Here is an 18,042-nt window from a genome sequence, read left to right on the forward strand (position 1 = left end):
CACAGGAATTCTGTTGCTGCACAGCGATAGGAAAATGTTTACTGTCAACAAAATCTGGCCATTTCTCACTGGGCTCCAACACTGTCGTTCAAAAGGTACAAAGAGGAATCCCTCAGAGTAACAAACTGACAGAATTCAGCAAATCTGTGAAGAGCGTGTCTTAACACATAAACGCAGATACAAAAGTGAAGTTCTCGAGTCTATTTTATTCTCATTTTCAGGTTGATAAACTTATACAATTTATTCTTGCACAGGAGGTCAAAGGTCATTTCAGCAAAACCATCATCGACCAGTTGTCAATTCTGATCGGTTTCTGGATCCAATTCCCATCCTGCACTGATTGGACGTGGCAACTGATCAATTGATTAACAAGAGTGATTGGCCATCACTGATGATGTCATTTCCTGCTCAAAAAATGAGGGTCTTCTCCTGGAGTATAAATAGACCCCAATGGAATTGCTATTTTAGGTGTAGCTGATTTTCTTTCTATATTTATAATTTGGTTTTGGTGGATAAGGAAAGCTGTTTCTATCACAAGATGGCCTCCCAGATCAATCAGAACTATCACCAGGATTGTGAAGCTGCTGTCAACAAGCAGATTAATGTGGAGCTCACTGCCTCCTATCTCTATCAGTCTTTGGTGAGTGCTGTCCCTGTGGGGTTGGAGTTACTTCTGTTATGAAGTGAACTGTTTTTTTTAAAACAAACTAGATTAACACTCTTGTAGACTTGTTTGTTTTTTTTATTGTATGTCTTACCTATTTCTTGATTCAGGGTAAATGTGATGACAATGGGATATGATACTGATATGTAGCAACTGAGGCCCCAGTTGGCTCAATGATATATGGAGGGTGAAGCATCTTGTGATTTATCTTACAATTCCTTTTAGGGCTGTGATTGCTTATAACTGGCTGTGGCTCTCCATAATTTTCTAAACTGCTGTCAAGTTTCAAGGATCAAGATAACCATTGGCTAACTACCTTTTTAAATCTGTCTTGATGTATCTGCTTTAATTTTGTGCATGTAAATAAACAAACATACTGGTTTTGGTATTTACAATAAGGTGTTGTGGTAATTTGACAAATCAGATTTTTTTTAAGCTGAACTGAAGTCCTTGAGGTAAGACAAGCTGCTCCCTGCTTAAGTAGGTCTCCTATGTTTTGGCTTTCTGTACCCTATCGTGAGGTGGGTTTGATCCATCACTGCACAACCTGTAGAAAGTTGATTTGTTATAGGTGCCTGCCCCCTGCCCCCCCTCACCCCCACCCCCAAAGGGGGCTGCTAGAACATGCTGAGGCTCTTGACCCAGAAATGAATGTTATTCCTTGACCTTTTATCCAGAAAAAACAAACTGGCTCCTCCCACCAGGTGGTGGTGCCCCTGTGCCCTTCCAAGGGGTAGAATGTGTCCAGAAGGTGTTGAGGTCCCCTTGGTGAGTGCTGCAGGGGACCTGGTAGATAATGGACCCTGAAAGGAGGTGGTGAATACAGTCCCCTTGAAGTGGGCTGCTCTGTCCTGGATGGTGTCTACTTCTTGCACGTTGCAGCTCCACTTCTCCAGACACATGGAGAATATTCATCTCTCTCTGGGCTTGTGCCTATTGGAAGGAAGTCCTCTCTGGGCACATGAGGATCAAGTCCCTATAACTACCTTTTTGGGAGGTGGGAATAGCTTTAACTGGTGAACCAATTGTTGGGTTTTGGTCACTGACCACTGTCCAAACTCAATAGGGAATCTTGTGTGCTGATAATAAAATCCCCACTATTCTACAACTTAACTACCCAATTAAACCACTTTTTTAAACTTTTTGCTTGTATTTGAGGATTAAACTAACTTCTCACCTGGATTCTACCCAGGAACAACTTCTTCTTCTTTTGAAGTCAATAGACTATTCCTAATCAGCAATAACTTGTTGGATTGTGAATCTCAGTTGAAAAGTGAGTGGGGAAAACAATAGTTTAGCCTCTTGGAATAAGCTAAATTGAGCTCTCCAGCTTTGAACAAGTCAATAATCTATAGGTCACACAGTCCTGCAGATACCATTAGGTCTCCTGAACATTGGATCTTGTTTCAGTTGTGTATTTTTTTAATGCTTTGCTTTGCAAGCTTCTGGCAACCTGAGTGCATGGCATAAACAAATGTGATAAACTATTGCTGCAACAAGCCAAAGGCTGTCACTGGGCAGGCTCTCCTTTAGCACCAAGATTCTCCTAATCGCCTTCATTCTCCTGCATACTGCCACCAGCTGCTCTTGTAGAGCTGATTTTATGGTTAATAAAATACAGTACATCTGATCCAATTGGTTGCAGAAGACCTGTACCTATTCGCTATATTAATGTCCAGCATCTGCATGTTACTCTAGCACCAGGGGAGACATGTAATGACTTGAAGTTACCTGACCCTGTGCACATCCTGCATTCCAGCTCCTGGCACTTGTTTAAACCCTATTCAGTTCCCACTTCCATCCAATGCTGGAGGCTAGATGACAGAAATGTGCATTCAGCTCTTCTATCTAGGCTGTGCCAGACCCACACCCCCAAACAATTCAGCAGGGTTTACAAACCAGAACACTGAATTTGCATCTTACGTGGAAGATGCTGGGGTTGTTTGGTTTCCTCCAATTAAAGGAGCTGCTGGCTAATTTTGCAACACCATTAGTGAACATTGTAAGGTGTCAACAATTTTCAACTGATTGAATGAATCATTAGTTTGCTTTAGACTGAACCAGTCCTCCAGTTCTGAGCATGAGAAATGGGGTCAATGATGTGTTTAATGGGCTTTAACTTTTGTTCTCCCTTCCAGATGTCCTACTTTGACCGGGATGATGTTGCCCTCGCCCATGTCTCCCGGTTCTTCAAAGATCAGTCCCAGGAGAAACAGGAACATGCAGAGAAGCTGCTGAAACTCCAGAATCAGCGTGGAGGCAGAGTCCTCCTCCAGGATGTGAAGGTTGGAGTTGGGGAGGGGGGTGCTGGTGTGGTGTGCAGGAATGGCAGCTCATGGTGTTTTCTGTCACTAGTGACAAGATTTTCATGTTGTGAAGGTTGGATTTGGAGAAGGCAGGCAGTGGGGAGGAGATGTGAGAAATGGCTGCTTACGGTGTGGTTTCATGTCCTGAAAGAAAGTGAAAACTGTTTTGTTTGGCTCCCCTCCTTTTGACTAAAAGGAAAGAAATCCTAGAAACAAGCCTCTTGGCTCCCCTCCACCTGCTGCTTCCCCAACCCCACCCCACCCCATGCTGAGCCGACAAGCACCAAACCACATTAATCCCATTTACTGCACTTGGTCTACAGCCCCCATGGCATTGGTAGTTGTCTAGAAGCTGCTTAAATATTGCAGCAGTAGATGCCTCCCACACTGCCCCCCCCCCCCCCCCCCCGTGTCCCTGCCCACTGCCCCCACCCCATGCATTATTTTTCCACTACCCTCTCGGCAAAGGATTCCTCTAACCTGCTGACTCCTCACATCAGTGCCCTCTGGTCTTAATGTCTCTTTCTCCCCACCCCCTCATAGCAGACACTCCCCATCTACTATCAAGACTCCACACTAATCAAATGCCATCACATAAACATCTCAACTGACTTCACTCTGAGGATTGGAGTGAGAAATCTAATCTCTCCTTTTAATGGATTTTTCAGCCTTGGGGCAATGTCCTGGTGACCCCTTCCAGTGCCATTGTGGCTCTGGTCACCACACAGTATTCCACCTTTGCATGGCCAATGCTGCAAAGTTTGTGACAAGACTGGAGTCCCTGTACTGCGCCCCAAGAAATGGGGAAGGGCATTGTGGAAGCCATCTTCCCCATCCTGTCTACACTTATGGATCCTTGAAATATCTCTAGTCTTGTTCTCTTGGTTCCTTTATTGTCAACATATTGCTGTCCCTTCAATGAATTAAATAGTAGTGATGCTTTTGATCATTCAGGTCAGTCCGAGATGAAGCCATAAGCACAAGTGGGACTTCAACCTGGGCCTATGCTCCAAACCTAGGGACAGTACCACTGCATAACAAGCCCTGGGATTAAGTTGTGAATATCCTCCTTGGGATGCCATCAGATGGGCACTGACAATTCTGTGCAAACATAACTCTTATCCCCACTATGACCTGGTCGTGAATTGACTCTCCTTTCGGAAGAAGCAAATAGGGCTAAGTGAAAGAAATGTTAAATAACTGATCTGTTCTTCCATAGGGCTTCAGGGATGGCAGTGGTTAGCACAACTGCATCAGTGCTTGGGGCACAAGCTTAATTCTGGAGTTGACATGTTCACCACATCTCTACATCGGCTTCCTCCCACAGTCCAAAGATGTGCAGGGTAGGATAGGGCATGAAAAATGCAGGATTACATGGCTGGGGCTAGGACCAGGTTGGATGCTCTTCAGATGGTCATGAGTGGGCAGAATGGCCTGATGCATGCTGCAGGGATTTTGTTTCTGAGGCTTACCTGTCCTTCTTTGCATCCTCAGAAGCCAGAGAGGGATGAGTGGGGTAACAGTCTGCAGGCAATGCAGGTTGCCCTGGATCTGGAGAAGAATGTGAACCAGAGTTTGCTGCATCTACACCAACTCTCCACAGCCCAGACTGACCCTCATGTAAGCTTCATCTCCTCCTCATTCTCATCTCTGCGAGACCCTCAGGGTAACACTTCATTGGTTGGTCTGTGTGGATTGGAAATTCACAGGTGTGCACTGATCACTTTGGGTCCATGCTGCTGAGCAGTTGTTACATGGTGATCAGTAATGAAGTGAAATGGGAGATTGGGAGTGATGAAGTGATATTGGCCACTGAATTCCCATTCTCACTTGGGAGCATTACAGTGGAATGATCATTGTCCATCACCATCCAACTCAGCTCCACTTCACAAACAGCAAGATGGAGCAGCTGAAATCCTATTGTCCTCACTGGCACAGATTTTCCAGGTGTTAGCTAAATTTTCAGGGCTGTATGGAACTAGTATGGTAAAGCCTGTTTTTCAGTGGGAATTCTGAAATTGTCTTGGATAGTGTTAATGCACCCAGTTGTCATATTCCTCTGTTACAGCTGTGTGACTTCCTGGAGACTCACTATTTGGATGAGGAGGTGGAGATCATCAAGCAACTCGGGGACTACATCACCAACCTGAAGCGCCTGGGAGCTCCTGAGAATGGGATGGGAGAGTACCTGTTTGACAGGCTCTCCCTGGAGGACAGCAGTTAGTGTGGCCTGGAGCACTGTCTGCTTGGTCTGAATGCATTCCCCACTTCACCCTGGACAACCTGTCTCCTTCCAAGGAGAAGGGACTTGTGTAGCAAAGAATGTAATAGCTGTACCAGCTAAATGGAAATGAATAAAATTATGTATTGATCTTGCTTATTGTCCATCATTCAGAGCTCTGAATACTTTGGGTGATAGCTCTTGCTTGAAGCCAGTTCTCTTCTGTAATTTGATTGGTCTAATTGGACTGGGCAACCCTTCACGGAATCACTCACTATCCCCACATTAGAATGTAACTAGATGGAGTGTTTTTTTGGTTATTCCTGTGGAAATTGAAGGTGCTTCTCCTCCAAATAGGATAAGGTTGGGATTTGTCAATTGTGGCATTGGCTTTCTTCTAGAGGACAATTAGTGCGCTTCTGGATATGGTGGGTTCAACTGTAGCTCAAAGCAATTGTCTTCCTCTGGTGCCAGGAAGCTCCCACACCGTCCAAAGAGACTTCTCTACCCAGCCTGATAGAATTTGGGATAGTGGTGTTCAATTGCACATTTCCCTTGAAATCTCTTCCCCGCCTCAGCCATCCTGCGTACTCAATTATTGCCTGAATGATGACAGCAACAAAAAGTGAAGACAGCCCTTTATCTACTGACCCAGCTGCCTGATCACCAAGGTCTAAAGGAAGAGGCCCAGCAGGCTCTGATTTCAATCCAGCTGGCGGAAGCAGCAGAGCTGTGAAACAATCTCGATGGCCTGGTATATCTCTTTTTTTTTTCCCCATTGGGCCCTACCCTGACCAAAACACACTATATTCTCAGTATTGTTACTTTTTGGTTTCACCATCCCAAACTGTGGCTGGAGCTCCTTCTCTTCCGCCTCTTCCCCGCTTCTCTTTCCCCCCGCCCGCAACCCAACCTCTTCTTTCTTTTCTTTCCACGTGCCCCCAGCAGCCTTAACCTTCACCACAGCCCCTTCCCCTGGGAGTCAGCTCAAGACATTCACCTGAACTGGACTGGATTATCATGTAGAGCCTCATTGCCGCTTACAGCAGGATAACAGGGACCTGGGAATAACACAGCAATGCACCTGGTTAAATGCTGCTGTTTGATTGGCTCTTGTTGCTAAAGCCAGCATTGAGCGCACTAAGCTGCTCCCTTGGTGAACATTATTCCTGATGCAGGTTGATTGGGTGAAATCACATTGAAGGAGCAAAGTGGCTCGGAGAGGAGACATGGAGATGCTGACTTTCCTTTACGGCTGCTTCTTTTATCTTTCAAGGTGTCAGAGATCATGGGTTCGTGAGGGGGCTATCAGAGACATCCTGAGGATTGTTCCAGGGAGTTTTGTAGCGAGTGCACACTGCAGCCTTCATAGAGGTTGGCGGGGGGGGAGGGGTTGCTGCAGAGTCAAAAGGCACTCAACATATTTGTTCCACCACATAAAGCAATTTATTTTCGGTGAATAAGTCTGGGCTACAGTAACCCTCAAGTGCAGGAAGGGACCATTAGGCCCATTAAATCTGCATCGACCTTCTGAACAGCATCCTCTTTAGACCCAACCCCTTTGCCTTAACTCCACATTTCCCACGGCGAATCGACCTAGTCTGCAGGCCCCTGCTCACGATCGACAATCTGCAAATCATTGGGCTGTGTGAGGAAACTCAAGCACCTGGAGGTAATCCACGCAGGCCATCACCCATGGGTAGAATCGAACCTGGGTCCCTGGCACTGAGGCGCCAAAGCATTCTAAAGTACCAAAGGAAAGGAATACACTGCGGCAAACTACATCATGGGAATAGACTCTGCAGCCCAGCCCGAACTTGCAGACCAGGTTTTCATAAACTGTGTAGTGCCATTTGCCTACATTTGGCCCATCTTTCTCTAAACCGTTCCTTTCCATGTAAATCTCCAAATGTCACTTAAATGTTGTAATTCTATCCACCTCTACCACTTCCTCTAGCAGCTCGTTCCACACACGCACCACACTATGTGTGAAAATGTTGTCACTCACGCCCCTTTTAAATCTTGCCCCTCTCCCCTCAAACCAATGCCCTCTAGTTTTGGACCCCCCCTACCCTGTCCCAGCATGCTTTTTATATACAGTCAATCTTGAGTGTGCCAATGGCAAGGCTACATTTAGTGCTCAGCAACTCTTACACTTCAGGAGGTGGTAATGAGCTGCGTATTACAGTCCACCTGGTGTCGGAGAGACCGGAATGATGCTGCTGCTGTTGCTGAGGAGGGGCTTCTGGGATTTTCATTCACAAACAGGGATATTGTTCCAAGTCAGGATGGTGACAGAGTTACATGGAGCTGCTTGAGTGTCGTTGGTGCTGCCTCCAGCGAGAACATTGTAAACTATTCCAGCACTACTCCCAATTTCAGCCTTATTGAGGGTGGGCAGGTTTTGGAAACTCAGGAGTTGAGTACTTCCTGACAGAATTCCCAGCATCTGAATTCCCAGTTTCTGAGCTGTACCATCTACAGAACGCAATGTAAACAGGACCAGAAATTGCTCACTTGGAAACATGCTGGGGTTAATCGCTAGTTCTACTTCAACCAACGAAAAACGAAACTGGGAGACAGAAATGTTCAACGTGCGATACATTTCTAGCAGCAACTGAGACATAGAGGCCTGAGGCCTACTGTGTAGAAGAGGCACTCAGCACATTTAGCGTTTTGCTTTTCAAACTGGGCCTTCAAGGTCAAGGTCAGGGAGATCAAATCAGATGCAGATTGGATCCACAAAGTACATCAGTTGCCTGTTTTAGACGATCCAAAAGCACATTATTTCTGTTGCTGCACAGAAATAGGAAAATGTTCAGATCAACCAAATCGAGCCATTTTTCAAAGAGCTCCAACACCAACGTTCAAAAATTATGACGACTAATCCCTCAGAATAGCAATCCGACAGAATTCTGCAAATCTGTGATGAGTGTGTCTTAACGCACAACCTCAGATACAGACGTGAAGTTTTAGAGTATATTTTATTCTCATTTTCAGGGAGATGTCCTTCCAGAATTTGCACTTGTGCGGGAGGTCAAAGGCCATTTCAGCAATTTCATCATCAACCAGTTGTCAATTCTGATTGGTTTTTTGACCCGATTCCCATCCTGCACTGATTGGATGTGGCAGCTGATCAAGTGATTAACAAGAGTGTTTGGCCATCACTGATGATCTCATTTCCTGCTTCATAAAATGAGTGTTGCCTCCTGGAGTATAAATAGAGTCCCACGGGAGGGATGTTTATTGTTGCTTTTAACTTTGTCATTTTTGTGGTGAGGAAAATAAAGCAAGCGTTTCCTTTATAAGATGGCCTCCCAGATCAGTCAGAACTATCACCAGGATTGTGAAGCTGCTGTCAACAAGCAGATCAATGTGGAGCTCACTGCCTCCTATCTCTATCAGTCTTTGGTGAGTGGTGTCTCTGTTGGGTGAAACATACTTCTGTTCTGTTGAAGTAACCTCTTCCCCTTGGATGTAATTAAGTTGTCTATCTTCTAGACTGAGTTTTGTGGCTCCTACCTCTTTCTCAATGCAGGATGAGTGTGATGTTACTGTAACAATAGTTTGGTGTCTAATGTTACTCTAACTTGGGTCCCAGTTGGTTGTCAGTGAGATGTGGAGGGTGGAGTGTTCTTGTAGTTACTTGCCTGTCCCATGATGGTGCTGTGACTGGTGGTAATTATCGCTTCCTGTGACTGTTTGTTTGAAACTTGAGGGAACAAAATTAAAAATGAATTGGGACTCACCATTGTGGGAACGGAAGCACCATCAGCTAGTCACTGCTTTTCTTTTCCCTCTTGTGTCCTTGTTTCTATTTGAATCTTGTGGGGATCTGAAGTAAACCTGCCAATTGATACTGAGAATCTTGGTTTCCTATTGCAATCAGCTTAGAATAGGCTTGTTCTAGCCCTACAGAGCGGGGCCGAGAGGTGGCAAATGGAGTTTAATGCAGCTAAGTGTGAGGTGATGCACTTTGGTAGGAGTAACTGGAAGGCTAAGTACAGCGCTAAGGGTAAGATTCTTGGTGGTGTAGATGAGCAGAGAGATCTGTTGATAGATAGACATGGATTGTTGAAAGTTGCCACCCAGGTTGACAGGGCAATTAAGGTAGTGTTTTGTTTTCTATTAATAGAAGACTGAGTTCTGGAACCAAGAGGTTATGGTGAAGCTGTACAAAACTCTGGTGCAGCTGCACTTGGAGTATTGCGTACAGTTCTGGTCACTGCATTATAAGGATGTGAAGCTTTGGAAAGGGTGTAGAGGAGATCTGCTAGGATGTTGCCTGGTATGGAGGGAAGATCTTATGAGGAAAGGCTGAGGGACTTGAGGCTCTCTTCATTAGAGAGAAGAAGGTTGAGAGGTGACTTAATTGAAAGATATAAAATAATCAGAGAGGGCTAGTTAGGGTGGATAGGGAGAGCCTTTTTCCTAGATGGTGATGGTGAGCATGAGGTGGGGTAGCTTTAAATTGAGGGCTGATAAATATAGGACAGATGTCAGAGGTAGTTTCTTTATTCAGTAAGGGAATGTAATGCTTTGCCTGTGACAGTAGTAGATTTGCCCACTTTAGGTACACTTAAGTCATCATTGGATAAGCAAATGGGCGTACATGGAATAGTGTAGGTTAGATGGGCTTGAGATCAGTATGACAAGTCGGCACAACATCAAGGGCTGAAGGGCCTGCACTTGGCTGTTATGTTCTATGCTCAGATTAAACTGGGTGAGGTTGTGACTCTTATCTGATTAAGCAGATCTCCATTTGAAATCTACCTTGCTTTTCTTCATACTCATGAGGTGGGTGTGGGCTGTCTGTATGTCAAGTGTTGGAGCTTTTCAAAGGCACAGCACTGCCATGGGGCTGAGAATGTACTGACCCAGTGACTCTGGTAAAAAGTTTATGCCCGTTGTATTTGGCCTGATTCTAAACTAACTGGCCCCTCTTTCCCCAGATGGGGTGCTTGTGCCCTTCCAAGGGGTAGAATGTGTTTAGAAGGTGTTTACGTAACCTTAGTGTTTGTTGCAGGGTGCTCTCTGGGCTTGTCCCTGTCAGCAGGAAGTCCCCTCCTGATGAGGATCAAGCCCCTGTCAGCCCCACTTTGGGAGGGGGAACAGCTTTCATTGAGCCAGCAGTTGGGTTTTAATCACTGACCCATTGTCCCAACACACCTTGTAAGCATGTGCCAGGAATGAAATCCTTACTATTCTACATCTTCTAACTGCACATTTAAATCGCAAAGATAAATTGTGCTTGTGTGTGCATTTGAGAATTGAAGCAACTTTTTTCAGCAGGATTTGTAAGAATGTGCTTGTTACTGGCTGCTTCCAATAGCAGACCCGTTAAACCTCAATACACTGAATTGTGAACATCCTGGTTTAGAAATCTACAGGACTTTGCCTGTTGGATTAAGTCAACAGTGGTTTTTCCAGGTTAATGAGGGATCTTGTCTGGAGAGTAGTTGATCTGCAGATCACTGTCATATTTGTCATGTGATCAGTTTGTTTTGTCAGTCTTTCTTTCATGTGTAATGGTACAAGTTGCTAGCAGTCTGAGTCAGTGCAGCTGTTTTAGATGCAGCAGTAAACTGTTGCAGTAACAATCCAAAGGCTGTCCTTAGGCAGGCTTTCCTTGGCAGATTCTTGGAGCTAACGTCCTTCATTCATCTCCTCATGCACCCGCAGGCACCCCTATACTGCAGTTCTTGTCAAACTAATAGATACAGTGCATCCAATTGCATTGATCCTGACTAAGCAGAAAATGTGCTTCTTCCTAGCTGTTAATTGCAGTGTCTAGGATCTGTTTTCTGGTCTTTGCCAAAGCAGCAATACAGTGCCCTGCAGCTGTTCTATTGGTGTACATCCTGTGCTCCAGCCCCTGGCACTTCTTGAAACCCTGTTCAATCAAAGTTTTATCCCATTTCTGGTGGAGGTTAATCAGTAAAAACATCAATTCACACTTGTTCTCACCAAATGCTGTGCCAGACCCTCCTGGGCAAGTTGCCAGGAGTTTCAAACCAAAATAAAACACATGGTGTTTACAGCTTACCTGGAGGAAGCTGAGATTGTTTTGATTTTTCCAATTCAACAGCAACTGCTCCAAACTGGGTTCTGAATTGTTAATGCATCAGGTACTTAACAGCTTATTGTCAGTTTGATTTTGAGAATGCTCAAGTAGCCCTGTAGTTCTGAACTGAAATTGGACCATGACGTGTTAATGGACTTTACCGTGTTCTCCCTTCCAAATGTCCTACTTTGACCGGGATGATGTTGCCCTTCCCCATTTTTCCCAGTTCTTCAAACATCAGTCTCACGAGAAGCGGGAACATGCAGAGAAGCTGTTGAAATTCCAGAATCAGCGTGGAGGCAGAGTCCTCCTCCAAGATGTGAAGGTTGGAGTTGGGTGGGGTGGGGAATGGGATGGTAATGGCTGCTCTTGTGGTGTGGTTTCAAGTCAGTGACAAGGTTTTCATTTGAGTCAAAACTTTGTTCAGCCTGATTGATCTCCTTTTTGAAGCCAGTGTGGAAAGAAGCCCTTTGGCCCACCATGTCTATGCTGACCCCACAAACACTAAACAACATTAATCCCACTTAGCTGCCCTTGGTCCACAGGCCACTGTCCTGGCACTAAGTACTTGTCCAGCTGGACCCTAAACTGATCTTGAGTCGCAGTTTCCACCACCATCCAACCCTTTATGTGGTTCATCTCATATATTTCAAACAGCCCCTCAGAGGGGTGGGGGGTGGGGTCAAGTTTCCTCCAATCCCCTCTAACCTGCTTACTCCTCAAACCTGGTTTCTCTCCGGTGTTGGTGTCTGCCATGGGGAAGACATTCCATCAACTGGCCACTCTCTATTCTTCAATAGTTACATCAGGTCGCTCCCTCAGCCTTTCCTGCTCCTCAAAACCCCAGCCTACCTAACATCCAATCAATGGCTCTTGGGGAACCTCACCAGCATCCCCCCTGCATTGCCATCCTGTCCTTGTGACTGGTTAGGCCAAAGAGGCAATGTGGTGACCAGAAAAACAAACTGAGGAGACTGGTCCCCTTCCTGTTCCACCCCCACCAAACTAATAGAGGTTGCTTGCCCTCTGTCACTGTTACACCCTGTTGACCTTGTCTGAACTTTGAGGGATCTATGGTTGTGGGCCTTTCTTAACTGTTAGCAGCACAACACACTTTGCAAACACCTCGCTGTCCCTTGGATGAATTAAATAGCCGTGATGTTTCTGATCATCCTGCTCAGGCATGTATGAAGCCACCAGCACAAGTGGTACTTGAACCTTGGCCTTGTCAGCCAGAGACAGGGGCACTACCACTGTACCATGACAGCATTTAGGATTCACTCGTGAATATCCTCGCAATTCCATCAGATGGACCCTGATGCAAATCTTGTCATTATCCCCCACAATGACCTGTTATTCAACTTCCTCCTTCAGATCAAGGACCGACAGGCAAGGTGAAAGCAATTCGAAGGAACTGTTCTTCAGCTGTGCTCCAGGGCTGCCTCAGGGGCTAGCAGTGTTCTCAGTGCTAGGGACACAGGTCTGGATCTGGCCTCTGGTGAGGGACTGGTGTTTACATGTCCTCCCCATGTCTGCATTGGTGTCCTCATAGGATAAGGGGATTGGCCATCTGAAATGCAGGGTTACAGGAATAGGGTGGGAGAATGACGAGTTGGGATCCTCTTCAGAGCAGTTACAGACTGATCCACGTTGTAAAGATTCTGAAGCTTAACTGTCCAACTTTCCTTCCTCCAGAAGCCAGAGAGGGATGAGTGGGGTAACAGCCTGCAGGCAATGCAGGTTGCCCTGGATCTGGAGAAGAATGTGAACCAGAGTTTGTTGGATCTACACCAAGTCGCCACAGCCCAGACTGACCCTCATGTAAGCTTCACCTCCTCATTGACTTCACTGCTAGGCCCTCAGGGCAACACGTTCATTGGTTGGTCTTTTGTGGATTAGAAATTCAGTTAGACTTTGTTTTTGTGCAGATGACATGGATCACTTCAGATCCATAGTGATTACAAAATCATTGCTGAGCAGTTGAGTCCAAGTGTGTATTTTAACCTGTAAACCTGTGGGGAGGACTGAGGTGATATTGGTCACTGAATTCTCATTCAGGACCACTGCAGTGGAATGACTTTTATCCATCACAAGTTAACTCTGCTCCAGTAAATAAACAGCAAGATGAAACTGCTAAAAAGCAGTTGTCCTCTTTGCACAATTTCTCCAGGCGTTGGCTCGAGACATCCCTGACCATCTCCCTCCATATGCATGTTTTTCAGTGGGAATTCTGAAGTTGTCTTGGATAGTGTTAATGTACCAAGTGTCATATTCCTCTGTTGCAGCTGTGTGACTTCCTGGAGACCGACTATTTGGATGAGGAGGTGAGGATCATCAAGCAACTCGGGGACGACATCACCAACCTGAAGCGCCTGGGAGCCCCTGAGAATGGGATGGGAGAGTACCTGTTTGACAGGCTCTCCCTGGAGGACAGCAGTTAGTGTGGCCTGGAGTACTGCTTGGTCTGAATGCATTCCCCACTTCACCCTGGCCAATCTGTCTCCTTCCAGGGAGAAGGGGCTTGTAGCAAAGAACGTAATGGCTGTACCAGCCGAATGGAAATGAATAAAATGATCTCTTGATCTCAGTTCCTGTGCATCATTTTGAGCCCATTGATACCTCTCTTTGGTCAAGCAAGCTTTCTTGCCTTACTTCACCACTGCTTTTCCCCAACCCCCATGGACAGACTGCAGGCCAATGGGAGCCAGTTGGGGTTCAAATGGGGCCTGTGACCGACCCTTACTACAGCCATCAACTGGTGGCCCTGCTGACCAGTTCACTTTGTCACTGAAGTCTGCTGCTCCTCCCAGGGGACCTTGGGTTTTCTGAACTTGCTTGGTTCAACTGCATAGATTTGTTTTTTCCCCGGAAGGAATCCAAAATTCCTTCAAGTGGCTTCCTCAGTTTGTTGCTTTCTTTCCTTCGCCCAGGGCTCAGGCCCTCCCCATAACTGGAAGTCCACCAGCCCTGAGCTGGGCAACTTCAGCCCAAACATTCTCAACAGTCACATTCCAGAGAATCATCTCCAGATTCTCTGGGGCTACTTGATTGATAGTGGATGCTCCTGATACCATAAATACAAGGATTGGTGACCTGGGGCTTGGATGATAGCCCATGGTTCAAAATACTCCCATTTGGTTTATGCTTGCAGCTACAACAGGCCTCTGACTGAAGGGTTTGTACAAAAAGCTGCTGCCTTGTTTCTTGGAACCTTTCCATGGGCTGATTGAGTTTTTTGACCCAGTGAGGGAGCAGGGATTTCTGGGGAAGGTGGGGACTGTCTCCTTTAGTCAAGATGCCTGGACATGCTGACTTTGCTGTACAGCTGTTTCCTTGATCATTCAAGGTGTCTGATCATGGGTTAGGGAGGGGGTGATCAGAGACAGCCCAGAGATTGTCTTGTTTTGGCACGAGTGCACACTGTAGCCTTCAGAAGAGTGTGGGTCATTAAGGTACTGAATATATTTGTTCCATCACAAAAATCCTTGTTGTTTGGCCCAGTCTCTATCCTTGGTGATAGAACCCCTGCTCTCTGGCAAGAGGCCATTTGACCCAGGTAGCATCAACCTTCTGACCAGCATCCTGCTCAGTCCCACCCCAGTCCTTTAACCCTGTGTCTTCCCCATGGCTAATCCAGCTTGCCCCTTGTCAAAATCTCCAACTTAGCATTGCCTATCCACTTGACCAGCAAATAGTTCAGATGGTGGGTGGGAAACCAAACAGACACTGTAAATGTACAAACTCCCCAGGGTGCCCTAAGGCTGTAATAAATCCCATGTCGCTGTGAGGTAAGTGCTTGTTACTGAGCCACTGTCTCACCCTAAAGTACCGAACAAAGGAATATGCTGTTGCATTCTGTCAGAGTCCTACAGCAGGGATACAGGTTGTTTGGCTCAAACCGTCCAGGCCGAGCAGTGTTCCAAATCTGAACTAGTTGTGTTTGCCCCATATCCCTCAACCAGTCCTTTCCCTGGAAATCACCAAATGTCTTTTAACAACTGCAATTGCACCCACTTCTCCTGCTTCATGTAGCAGCTCATTCTTGACAAACCATTTTCTGTGGGAAAAGCTCTTCTTCAGCTTCTTTCTCTTCCCCCCCCCCCCCCCCCCCCCCGCCGACCAACCCCACATGCCTGTGTGTGAAAACATTACCCCTACCTCCTCTACTTTTGGACTCCCCTACCCTGTCCCAGCATGCTTACTGTATGCAGTCAATCGTGAGTGTGCCAATGGCAAGGCTACATTTAGTGCACAGCAAGTGTTACACTCCAGAAGGTGGTGATGAGCTGGTCATTACAGTCCATCTGGTGTAGGAGAGACTGGAATGATGCTGCTGAGGAGGGGCTTCTGGGATTTTCATTCACAAACAGGGATATTTTCCCAAGTCAGGATGGTGACAGACTTACATGGAGCTCCATTGCGTGTTGTTGGTGCTGCCTCTAGCCAGAACATTGAAAACTGTTCCAGCATTACTCACTCCTAACTTCAGTCTTATTGAGGGTGGACCGGCTTTGGAAAGTTAGAAGTTGCGTAATCACAACAGAATTCCCTGCCTCTGACTTCCCAATTTTTGAGTTGTTCACTCTACAGAATGCAATGAAAACTGTAACAGATACTGTCACCTTGGAAACATGCTGGCGTTAAGCGCTGATTCAACTTCAACAATGAAAAACCAAACAGGGAGACAGAAATGTTCAATGTGCGATACGTTTCTAGCAGCAGCTGAGACACAGAACCCTGAGGCCTACTGTGTATAAGAGGCACTCAGCACATTTAGCATCTTGCTTTTCAAACTGGGCTTCATGCGACCCTAAGTCACGGTGATCACAGCAGATTCTGAATGGATCTACAAAGGACATCGGTTGCTTGTATCAGACAATCCAAAAGCACGTTATTCTGTCACTGCACAGAAATAGGAAAATGTTCATATCAACCAAATCAGGGCATTTTACAAGGATGAGGATAGCAAAGGTCATTACCCTGTTCAGAGGATAGCAAATGTGGTTCCCCTGTGCAAGAAGGGGAGTAGAGACAAACCTGGTAATTGTAGACCAGTCAGCCTTACCTCAGTTGTTGGTAAAGTGTTGAAAACGGTTATAAGGGATAGGATTTATAATTATCTCAAAGAATAAATTGGTTAGGGATAGTCAGCACGGTTTTGCGAAGGGAAGGTCGTGCCTCACAAACCTTATTGAGTTCTTTCAGAAGGTGAGCAAACAGGTATTTGAGAGTAAACCGGTTGATGTGGTGCATATGGATTTCAGCAAGTCGTTCGATAAGATTCGCCACAGTAGGCTATTGTACAAAATGCGGAGGAATGGAATTGTGGGAGATATAGCAGTTTGGATCGGAAATTGGCTTGCTGAAAGAAGACAGAGGGTGGTAGTTGATGGGAAATGTTCATCCTGGAGACCAGTTACTAGTGGTGTACTGCAAGGGTCGGTGTTGGGTCCACTGCATTTTTATAAATGACCTGGATGAGTTTGTAGAAGGATGGGTTAGTAAATTTGCAGACGACACTAAGGTCAGTGGAGTTGTGGATAGTGACGAAGGCAGCTGTAGGTCGCAGAGAGACATAGATAAGCTGCAGAGCTGGGCTGAGAAGTGGCAAATGGAGTTTAATGCAGACAGGTGTGAGGTGATGCACTTTTGTAGGAGTAACTGGAAGGCAAAGTACAGGGCTAATGGTAAGATTCTTGGTGGTGTAGATGAGCAGAGAGATCTCGGTGTCCATGAACACAGATCCTTGAAAGTTGCCACCCAGGTTGACAGGGTGGTTTAGAAGGCATACAATGTTTTGGCTTTTACTAATAGAGGGATTGAGCTCCAGAACCAAGAGGTTATGGCGAAGCTGTACAAAACTCTGGTTAGGCCGCACTTGGAGTATTGTGTACAGTTCTGGTCACCCCATTATAAGAAGGATGTAGAAGCTTTGGAAAGGGTGCAGAGGAGATTTACTAGGATGTTGCCTGGTATGGAGGGAAGGTCTTACGAGGAAAGGCTGAGGGACTTGAGGCTGTTTTCATTCGAGAGAAGAAGGCTGAGAGGTGACTGAATTGAAACATTTAAAATAATTCGAGGGTTGGATAAGGAGAGCCTTTTTCCTCGGATGGTGACAGCGAGCACGAGGGGGCATTGCTTGAAATTGAGGTGTGAACGATATAGGACAGATGTCAGAGGTAGTTTCTCTACTCAGAGTAGTGAGGGAATGGAACGCTTTGCCTGCAACGGTAGTAGATTCACCAACTTGAGGTACATTTGAGTCGTCATTGGACGAGCACATGGACGTACATGGAATAGTGTCGGTTAGATGGGCTCCATATCGGTATGACTGGTCGGCACAACATCGAGGGCCGAAGGGCCTGTACTGTGCTGTAATGTTCTATGTTTTATGTTCTATATTCTATGGCTCCAACACCAACGTTCAAAAGTTATGACGACTATTCCCTCAGATTAACAATCCGACGAAATTGTGCAAATCTGTGATGACTGAGTCTTAACGCACAACCTCAGATACACAAGTGAAGGTTTAGAGTATATTTTATTGTCATTTTCTGGCAAATACATTTACAGAATGTGCACTTGTACAGGAGGTCAAAGGTCATTCAGCAATTCCATCATCGACCAGTTGTCAACTGTGATTCGTTTCTGGATCCAGTTCCCATCCTGCACTGATTGGACGTGGCAGCTGATCAATTGATGAACAAGAGTGATTGGCCATCACTGATGATGTCATTTCCTGCTTCATAAAATGAGAGTCTGCTCCTGGAGTATAAGTAATGCCCCA

General features: G+C 45.9%; 2 protein-coding genes across 2 annotated transcripts; both read left to right on the plus strand.

The window, feature by feature from the left end:
• Nucleotides 1–538: 538 nt before the first annotated feature.
• LOC132206473 (ferritin, higher subunit-like) lies at nucleotides 539–5,927 on the plus strand. Its single transcript, XM_059640664.1, has 5 exons — nucleotides 539–640; nucleotides 2,803–2,949; nucleotides 4,465–4,590; nucleotides 5,039–5,176; nucleotides 5,808–5,927. The coding sequence occupies exons 1-5, from the start codon at nucleotides 539–541 to the stop codon at nucleotides 5,925–5,927; spliced, it is 633 nt and encodes a 210-aa protein (XP_059496647.1).
• A 2,573-nt stretch (nucleotides 5,928–8,500) lies between these two features.
• On the plus strand, nucleotides 8,501–13,696 carry LOC132206435 (ferritin, middle subunit-like). Its single transcript, XM_059640577.1, has 4 exons — nucleotides 8,501–8,603; nucleotides 11,435–11,580; nucleotides 12,951–13,076; nucleotides 13,541–13,696. The coding sequence occupies exons 1-4, from the start codon at nucleotides 8,501–8,503 to the stop codon at nucleotides 13,694–13,696; spliced, it is 531 nt and encodes a 176-aa protein (XP_059496560.1).
• The last annotated feature ends 4,346 nt before the right edge of the window (nucleotides 13,697–18,042 follow it).

The sequence above is a fragment of the Stegostoma tigrinum genome, chromosome 38, assembly GCF_030684315.1.
Source record: "Stegostoma tigrinum isolate sSteTig4 chromosome 38, sSteTig4.hap1, whole genome shotgun sequence".
In the NCBI taxonomy this organism is placed as follows: domain Eukaryota; kingdom Metazoa; phylum Chordata; class Chondrichthyes; order Orectolobiformes; family Stegostomatidae; genus Stegostoma; species Stegostoma tigrinum.